Source organism: Pan paniscus, chromosome 6 (genome assembly GCF_029289425.2).
Source record: "Pan paniscus chromosome 6, NHGRI_mPanPan1-v2.0_pri, whole genome shotgun sequence".
In the NCBI taxonomy this organism is placed as follows: Eukaryota; Metazoa; Chordata; class Mammalia; order Primates; family Hominidae; genus Pan; species Pan paniscus.
This window is the reverse complement of record NC_073255.2, coordinates 81498986-81508348: the sequence shown is the minus strand read 5'-3', so window position 1 is coordinate 81508348 and position 9363 is coordinate 81498986. Positions and strand designations below refer to the sequence as shown.

At 48.2% G+C, this 9363-nt stretch overlaps 1 protein-coding gene across 1 annotated transcript; it reads left to right on the top strand.

The window, feature by feature from the left end:
• Positions 1-3520: 3520 nt before the first annotated feature.
• Positions 3521-4579, top strand: LOC106635506 (small ribosomal subunit protein uS2). The gene has a single exon (XM_034964221.3). The coding sequence runs from the start codon at positions 3609-3611 to the stop codon at positions 4494-4496; it is 888 nt and encodes a 295-aa protein (XP_034820112.1). The 5' UTR covers positions 3521-3608; the 3' UTR covers positions 4497-4579.
• The last annotated feature ends 4784 nt before the right edge of the window (positions 4580-9363 follow it).

Genomic DNA, 9363 nt, shown 5'->3' with positions numbered 1-9363 from the left:
GTGCAGTGGGCGCAATCTCGGCTCACTGCAAGCTCCGCCTGCCGGGTTCATGCCATTCTCCTGCCTCAGCCTCCCGAGTAGCTGGGACTACAGGCGCCCGCCAGCACACCCAGCTAATTTTTGTATTTTTTTAGTAGAGATGGGGTTTCACCTTGTTAGCCAGGATGGTCTCGATCTGACCTGGTGATCTGCCTGCCTCGGCCTCCCAAAGTGCTGGGATTACAGACGTGAGCCACCGCGCCCGGCCCAGTTCACTTTATTCTATATCTCTGTTACCTATAGACAAAAAGCCCTATGGTTTGTGCTTGTTTTTTACTTTTTACTTTTTTTTTTTTTTTTTGAGACAGATTCTTGTTCTGTTACCCAGGAGGAAGTGCGGTGGTGCTATCTCGGCTAACCAACCTCCGCCTCCTGGGTTCAAGCGATTCTCCTGCCTTAGCCTCCCAAGTAGCTGGGATTACAAGTGTACACCACCATGCCTGGCTAACATTTGTACTTTTAGTAGGGACCAGGTTTCACCATGTTGGCCAGGCTACTCTGGAAACTCTGACCTCAGGTGATCCACTTGCCTCGGCCTCCCAAAGTGCTGGGATTATAGGCGTGAGCCACCGTGCCCAGCCTTGTTTTTTACTTTTTTTTTTTTTTTTTGAGACTGGGTCTCACTCTGTTGTCCAGGCTGGAGTGTGGTGGTGTAGTCTTGGTTCACTGCAGCCTCCACCTCCTGGGCTCAAGCAATCCTCCCACCTTAGCCTCTAGAGTAGCTGGGACTACAGGCACATGCCACCACACCTGGCTTTTTAAAAAAAAATTTAGACTGGGTGTGGTGGCTCACGCCTGTAATCCCAACACTTTGGGAGCCTGAGGAGGGTGGATCACCTGAGGTCTGGAGTTCGAGACGAGCCTGGCCAACATAGTGAAACCCTGTCTCTACTAAAAATACAAAAATTAGCCAGGCATGGTGGCATGTGCCTATAAATCCCAGCTACTTGGGAAAATTTTTTTAATAGAGACCGGGTTTCACTATGTTGCCCAGGCTGTTCTCAAACTCCTGAGCTCAAGGGATCCTCCTGCCTTGGCTTCTCAAAGTGCTGAGATTACAGGCATGAGCCATGGCACCCAGACTTGTTTTTATTTAAAACCTTATTTTGAAAAAAATTTAAACATAGAAAAAAATTGTGAGAATACCATGAACTCCAATATCCATACAATTCACCAAGTGTCCAACTGTTGATTCACCAATTAACATTTGCCTCATTTGCTTAATCTCTCTATATATACAGATAGGTTATTATGTTTAATGTTATTGAATCATTTGAAATTACAGACACCGTCTTCTGTCCCTTTACTCCTAAATACTTCATTGGTGTCTCCTAAAAATGAGAACATTCTTGGCCAGGCTTGGTGGCTCATGCCTGTAACCCCAGCACTTTGGGAGGCTGAGGCACGAGGATTACCTGAGGTCAGGAGTTTGAGACCAGCCTTGCCAACATGGTGAAACCCCATCTCTACTAAAAATACAAAAATTAGCTGGTACGGTTGTGGGCACCTGTAATCCCAGCTACTTGTGAGGCTCAGGCAGGAGAACTGCTTGAACCTGAGAGGCGGAGTTTGCAGGGAGCTGAGATCGAGCAACTGCACTCCAGCCTAAGGGACAGAACAAGACTCTCTCTCAAAAAAAAAAAAAAAAAAAAAAAAGAACATTCTCTTAAACAATGATCAAATGAAGGAAATTTAACATCGCCATGACACAGACACTGTTATCTACTATACAGTCCATAGTGCAATTTCCCTGATTGTTTCAATTACGTCCTTTATAGCAAGATGTGTTGCAGTTAGCTGTCGTGCCACTTTAGTCTCCTTTAATCTGGAACATTTCCTCTCTCTTTCTGGCTTTCATTCTAGAAGTACACGAGTTATGTGCCCCAGAAGTGTGTTGTAACTTTCCCAGGGTGTCAGTCGTTTCAGGAGCCCATGAGGTCTGTTTGTTCCAATAGTGGGACGTATTGATCATTTGGTTAAAGAGAAATTCACCAGTTTTCTCCCCTGCAAAGTTAGTTTTTCTTTTGTGATAAATAAGTAATCTGTTGGGAGATACTTCGTGACTGTGGAAATATCCTGTGCCCCATCTGACGATGATTCCAGCCTGGTCCTGTTGTACTTGCCAGTCATTCAAGGAAAGTGCAGCTGGCCGGTGCCCAGGCTGGGAGGCGCTGGAGGTGGCAGAGCCAGGCTGGGCAGAGAAGGAAAAGCAACCAGGACAAGAATCTGTGCAGAGAGCAGGGAAGGCATTTGGGATGCCTCGCCGGGAGCCTTCATGCAGCTCACCAAGGGGTGGGTGGTGGACACCCCACTCCCCTTCAACGCCCACCAGGCACTTCTGGGCTACCACAATGGGGCTGGCTCTTTGCTGGGATCATGCCCTGGAGAGAGGCCAGTTTGCAAGAGGCAAAAGGAAGGCTCTTTCCCTCCTCACTACCCAATGGCCTCTAGTGATCCCTGGTCAGGAGGTAGAGGGGAGAAAGCACCAAAGGCAGAAGTACAGTATTTGAGAGTAAATTACATTAGAGTAAATATTATCTCCAGGATATTTCCAGGGTGCAGCAAATCTGCAAGGTTCCAGACACCTGGGCCTGGCCTGGCCCCACTAGCCAGGCCCCTCCACCAGTCCCTGGCCTGTTGCTCTGCTCCCTGCAAATATCTGCTGTGCTGTTGGACACAACCCTAGGCTGGCAGTCAAGGTGGAATAGGAGTGGGGGTGGTTTCCGTGATGCCCACAGGATACACACACAGTCCTAGGTGGACTGGCCGTGAGCTGCTGGAGGTGTATTGGTTTCCCAGACTGTCATAACAGATGACCACGAACTGGGTGACTTGGCACAACAGGAACTTATTATCCCACAGCTCCGGAGATCAGAAGTGTGAAATCGCCAGGCGCAGTGGCTCATGCCTGTAATCTCAGCACTTTGGGAGGCAGAGGAGGGCAGATCACCTGAGGTCGGGAGTTTGAGACCAGCCTGACCAACATGGAGAAACTCCATCTCTACTAAAAATACAAAATTAGCTGGGCATGGAGGTACATGCCTGTAATCCCAGCCACTCGGGAGGCTGAGGCAGGAGAATAGCTTGAACCCAGGAGGCAGAGGTTGTGGTAAGCCAAGATGACACCATTGCACTCCTGCCCCTGGGCAACAAAAGTGAAACTCCATCTCAAAAAAAAAAAAAAAAGTGGCTGGGGGCAGTGGCTCACACCTGTAATCCTAGCACTTTGGGAGGCCGGAAGGCGGGTGGATCACCTGAGGTCAGGAGTTCAAGACCAGCCTGGCCAACATGATGAAACCCCGTCTCTACTAAAAATACAAAAATTAGCCAGGCATGGTGGTGCATGCCTGAAATCCCAGCTACTCAGGAGACTGAGGCAGGAGAATCACTTGAACCTGGGAGGCGAAGGTTGCAGTGAACTGAGATCGTGCCATTGCACTCCAGCATGGGGGATAAGAGCGAGACTTTGTCTCAAAAAAAAAAAAAGATAGCTTTTCCGCGCTACCTGCAAAGGGGTCCATACGGCGTTGTTCTGGATTCCCGTCGTAACTTAAAGGGAAACTTTCACAATGTCCGGAGCCCTTGATGTCCTGCAAATGAAGGAGGAGGATGTCCTTAAGTTCCTTGCAGCAGGAACCCACTTAGGTGGCACCAATCTTGACTTCCAGATGGAACAGTACATCTATAAAAGGAAAAGTGATGGCATCTATATCATAAATCTGAAGAGGACCTGGGAAAAGCTTCTGCTGGCAGCTCGTGCTATTGTTGCCATTGAAAACCCTGCTGATGTCAGTGTTATATCCTCCAGGAATACTGGCCAGAGGGCTGTGCTGAAGTTTGCTGCTGCCACTGGAGCCACTCCAATTGCTGGCCGCTTCACTCCTGGAACCTTCACTAACCAGATCCAGGCAGCCTTCCGGGAGCCACGGCTTCTTGTGGTTACCGACCCCAGGGCTGACCACCAGCCTCTCACGGAGGCATCTTATGTTAACCTACCTACCATTGCGCTGTGTAACACAGATTCTCCTCTGCGCTATGTGGACATTGCCATCCCATGCAACAACAAGGGAGCTCACTCAGTGGGTTTGATGTGGTGGATGCTGGCTCGGGAAGTTCTGCGCATGCGTGGCACCATTTCCCGTGAACACCCATGGGAGGTCATGCCTGATCTGTACTTCTACAGAGATCCTGAAGAGATTGAGAAAGAAGAGCAGGCTGCTGCTGAGAAGGCAGTGACCAAGGAGGAATTTCAGGGTGAATGGACTGCTCCAGCTCCTGAGTTCACTGCTACTCAGCCTGAGGTTGCAGACTGGTCTGAAGGTGTACAGGTGCCCTCTGTGCCTATTCAGCAATTCCCTACTGAAGACTGGAGCGCTCAGCCTGCCACGGAAGACTGGTCTGCAGCTCCCACTGCTCAGGCCACTGAATGGGTAGGAGCAACCACTGACTGGTCTTAAGCTGTTCTTGCATAGGCTCTTAAGCAGCATGGAAAAATGGTTGATGGAAAATAAACATCAGTTTCTAAAAAAAAAAAAAAAAAAAAGATAATAGCTATATAACTAGATGGACAGATAGAGGATGGATGAATGATAGGTATATAGATAGAAGGATAAATAGATAATAGATAGATGATAGATAATAGGTATATAGGTAGATGGATAGATGATAGACGGAAGATAGGTATCTAGATAGATGGATAGATAGATGATAGATGATTGATAGATGATAGATGAATGGATGATAAGTATATAGATAGATGGATAGATAAATAGATGATGGATGGACGGATGATAGGTATATAGATGGATAAATAGATAATAGATAGATGATAGGTATATAGATGGATAGATAGTTGGATGACAGATAGATGGATGGATAGGTAGATAGATGATAAGTAGATAATGAGATAGACAGATAGATAATAGGCAGGTAGATTTTTTTTTTTTTTTTTTGAGACAGAATCTGTTTCTGTCACCCAGGCTGGAGTGCAGTAGTGCGATGTCGGCTCATTGCAAGCTCCGCCTCCCGGGTTCACACCATTCTCCTGCCTCAGCCTCCCAAGTAGCTGGGACTACAGGCGCCCGCCACCAAGCCCAGCTAATTTTTTTGTATTTTTAATAGAGATGGGGTTTTACCGTGTTAGCCAGGATGGTCTCGATCTCCTGACCTTGTGATCTGCCCGCCTCGGCCTCCCAAAATGCTGGGATTACAGGCGTGAGCCACTGCGCCCGGCCATAGGTAGGTAGGTATTTTCTGTGGCTTCTGAAGCCTTCTAGTCAATTGTGTCTCGATTGGATCCTCTGGAAAAAAAAGCATCCAGACCTCAAAAACTAAGGACAGGGACTCTAGAATTTCTGAACTGATGAGTTAAAATAGCTTAGGAATGGGCTCTCAGTTGGGGAATTGCCACATGAGGACACGTTTTAATCATTAATGCTGATGCAGGCCAGATTGCTTTCCAAGAAACCCTGCCCTGTCACTTTTTCCAGCCATTCTTGTCTGAGGAGGCAGAGGAATTGAGCAAGCCTGGACTGTGAGCTGTGCCTGGGTTGGTGGCCAGAGTTTGAGCAGGGGTGTGTGCAGGACAGGGTGTGATGGTGGAATGAGCAGTTCCTTGGGTCCTCCCAGTACCAGGGAAATGCCACAACTGGACACTTCCAGAGGGACCACACTCCTCCAGGTTTGGAGGCCATGGAGAAGAATCCAGGTTCCAAATATGACCCCTTTTCCCCTGCGCTTCTGAAAAACAGCCAAGGGTCACCTTTTTCTTTCTTTTTTTTTTCATGAGACAGTGTCTTGCTTTGTCACCCTGGCTGGAGTTCAGAGGCATGATCATAGCTCCCTCCAGCCTCAAACTCCTGGGCCTCCAGCCTCCCGAGTAGCTAGGACTACAAGTGTGTGCCACCATGCCCAGCTTTTTTGTTTGTTTGTTTTGTAGAGACAGGGGTCTCACTACATTGCCCAGGCTAGTCTCAAATTCCTGGCCTCAAGCAATCCTCCAGCCTTGGTCTCCGGAAGTACTGTGATTATAGGCATGGGCCACCAAGCCCAGCCAAGGATCACTTCTTAACCGATATTATATCTCAAGAAATTTTGCAATTTAAAAAATTAACTTGGTATGAGGCAGCTAAGTACCCTGTACTGTCTGATCAGGGAATCTTAACTGGGAGCTTAACCTGGAGAGATACTTCAAAATTCATAGATGACAGACCTCCTTCTCTGAAACCCTCAAATCAGATCTGAGGCCTAGACTTATGCTGTTTGAGGAAAGTCCATGGAGATTCTAACGCAAGGCTTGAATTGAGGGCCAGTGCAAAAGAACATGGCGAGAATATGGCCAGCCCACGACCTTGATTTCTTTTTCTTTTCCTGTTAAAAATGTCAGTTTCACTGGAATCATCAAAAAATCACATTCTAGAAAATGTGCTAAGCCAGCATTTCTCACTTTAATGAGCATACACATCATATCTTGTTAAAATGCAGATTCTGGCCAGGCGTGGTGGCTCACACCTGTAATCCCAGCACTCTGGGAAGCCAAGGAGGTGGATCACTTGAGGTCAGGAGTTCAAGAACAGCCTGGCCAACATGGTGAAACCCCATCTCTACTAATAATACAAAAATTAGGCCGGGTGTGGTGGCTCACACCTGTAATCCCAGCACTTTGGGAGGCTGAGGCGGGCTGATCACAAGGTAAGGAGTTTGAGACCAGCCTGGCCAACATGGTGAAACCCCATCTCTACTAAAAACACAAAAAAACAAAAATTAGCCGGGCGTGGTGGCTGGCACCTGTAATCCTAGCTACTCAGGAGGCTGAGGCAGGAGAATTGCTTGAAACTGGAAGGTGGAGGTTGTGGTGAGCTGAGATCGAGACACTGCACTCCAGCCTGGGCGACAGTGCAAGACTGTCTCAAAAAAAAAAAAAAAAGGCCAGGCATGGTGGCTCACGCCTGTAATCCCAGCACTTTGGGAAGCCGAGGCTGGCAGATCATGAGGTCAGGAGATCCAGACCATCCTGGTTAACACGGTGAAACTCCGTCTCTACTAAAAATACAAAAAATTAGCTGGGCGTGGTGGCGGGCACCTGTAGTCCTAGCTACTCGGGAGGCTGAGGCAGGAGAATGGTGTGAACCCAGGAGGCAGAGCTTGCAGTGAGCTGAGATCACACCACTGCACTCCAGCCTGGGCAACAGAGCAAGACTCCGTCTCAAAAAAAAAAAATTACCTGGGCACAGTGGCCCATGCATGTAATCCCAGCTACTCGGGAGGCTGACTGAGGCAGGAGAATCACTTGAACCTGGGAGGCGGAGGTTGCAGTGAGCCGAGATCATGCAGAGTGGCAGGGTGACAGAGTGAGACTCCATCCAAAAAATAAAATAAAATAAAATAAAATGCAGATTCTGATCCAGCAGGGCTGGGGTGGGGCCTGACAATTTACCTTAAGTTCTCAGATGATGATTGTGCTGTTGGACCATGGTCCATACTTTGAGTAGCAAGGGGGCTACATCAGTGTGTTACTGAAACCCCAGGGATTCAGTCTGGGTCCTGCCGCTCGCTGCACAGAAAGCCAACCATTGAGACGATGATTCTTGCCAAAGAAGAAGGCTTTAATTGGGTGCTGCAGGCCAGGATAGGGGAGACAAGTCTCAAATCCATCTCCCTGACAGACTAAAATTAGGGGCTTAAACAGCAGGGAAGAAATGTAACTACCTCTGAGAAAAGAGGAACTCGGGAGGGGGTAAGGAAGCAATCATGATGAATGAGGGGCCTGGAGTCTCATTGTCTGGATGCGATGGTCTGGTGAGTTTCAAGTCTTTGATACTTTTTTTTTTTTTTTTTTTGAGATGGAGTCTCTGTCGCCCAGGCTGGAGTGCAGTGGGGCGATCTCAGCTCACTGCAAGCTCTGCCTCCCAGGATTACGCCATTCTCCTGCCTCAGCCTCCAGAGTAGCTGAGACTATAGGTGCCCGCCACCACGCCTGGCTAATTTTTTTGTATTTTTTTAGTAGAGACAGGGTTTCACCGTGTTCGCCAGGATGGTCTCGATCTCCTGACCTCGTGATCCGCCTGCCTCGGCCTCCCAAAGTGCTGGGATTACAGGTGTGAACCACCACGCCCGGCTGTCTTTGATACTTTTTGAGAGACTTGGGTGTCCTTTATTGAGGAAGGAATTCAGATAAAACAGATGTAAGTTTTAAGCTTTAAGATTGGAGGGGTTAGCCAGGTGCAGTGGCTCATGCCTGTAATCCCAGCACTTTGGGAGATCAAGGCAGGTGGATCACTTGAGGCCAAGAGTTCAAGACCAGCCTGGGCAACAAGTGAGACCGCCCCCCCCCCCCATCTCTTAAAGAAAATTTTAGCTGAATGTGGTGGTGTGTGCCTGTAGTCCCAGCTACTTGGGGGACTGAGATAGGAGGATCACCTGAATCTGGAAGGTCGAGGCTGCAGTGAGCTGTGATCATGCCATTGTACTCCAGCCTGGGCAACAGAGTGAGCCCCTGTCTCAAAAACAAACAAACAAAAACAAAAAAAGAAAAAATCCCACCCAGAAGGGCTTTGCTATTTGGAGGTGCACATAGATGTCAACAGAGAGAAGCTGAAGGTTATCACTGGTTTCATAGAGGGCTGCGGAAGGACTTAAGGGGTGAGACAGAATGGAAAGGTATTTGCTTTCATCAATGAGACTGAAGGTAATAGACACCCAGTGACTGAGGGGAGGAGATCCTCAGAAAACTCACCAACGCACCAAAATACCAAAGAGCTGGCAGCGTTAAACATCCAACAAATTTGACACCAGCTCACAACAGTCACACTCAAACAAGACCTTTTCTGTTCCACTTTTTTTTCTCTTCCCTTCCTGTACTCCAATCCCAAGAGATCAGAAGTCAGCCACGCACAGCCCCTTTCTTTAAAGTCAGGCTTCAGTCTTCCCAGCTGTGTTCCAGAGCAATCTGTTTTTTTGGGGGCGGGGGGCGGTTTTTTGTTTTGTTTTGAGAAAGAGTCTTGCTCTTTATTGACCAGGCTGGAGTGCAGTGGTGTCATGATAGCTCACTGCAGCATTGAACTCCTGGGGTCACATGATGCTGCCAACCTAAGCCTCCCAAGTAACTAGAATTACAGGCACATGCCATCATACCAGACTAATTTAAAAAAAAGTTTGGGGGCTGGGCATGTTGGCTCATACCTGTAATCCCAGCACTTTGGGAGGCCAAGACTGGCAGATCACTTGAGGTCAGGAGTTCGAGACCAGCCTGGCCAACATGATGAAGCCCTGTCTCTACTAAAAACACAAAAATTAGCTGGGCGTGGTGGCAGGTGCCTGTAATCC

Coding starts and splice junctions, on each gene's coding strand:
- LOC106635506 (XM_034964221.3), top strand. CDS start 3,609: ATGTCCGGAGCCCTTGATGTCCTGCAAATGAAGGAGGAGGATGTCCTT.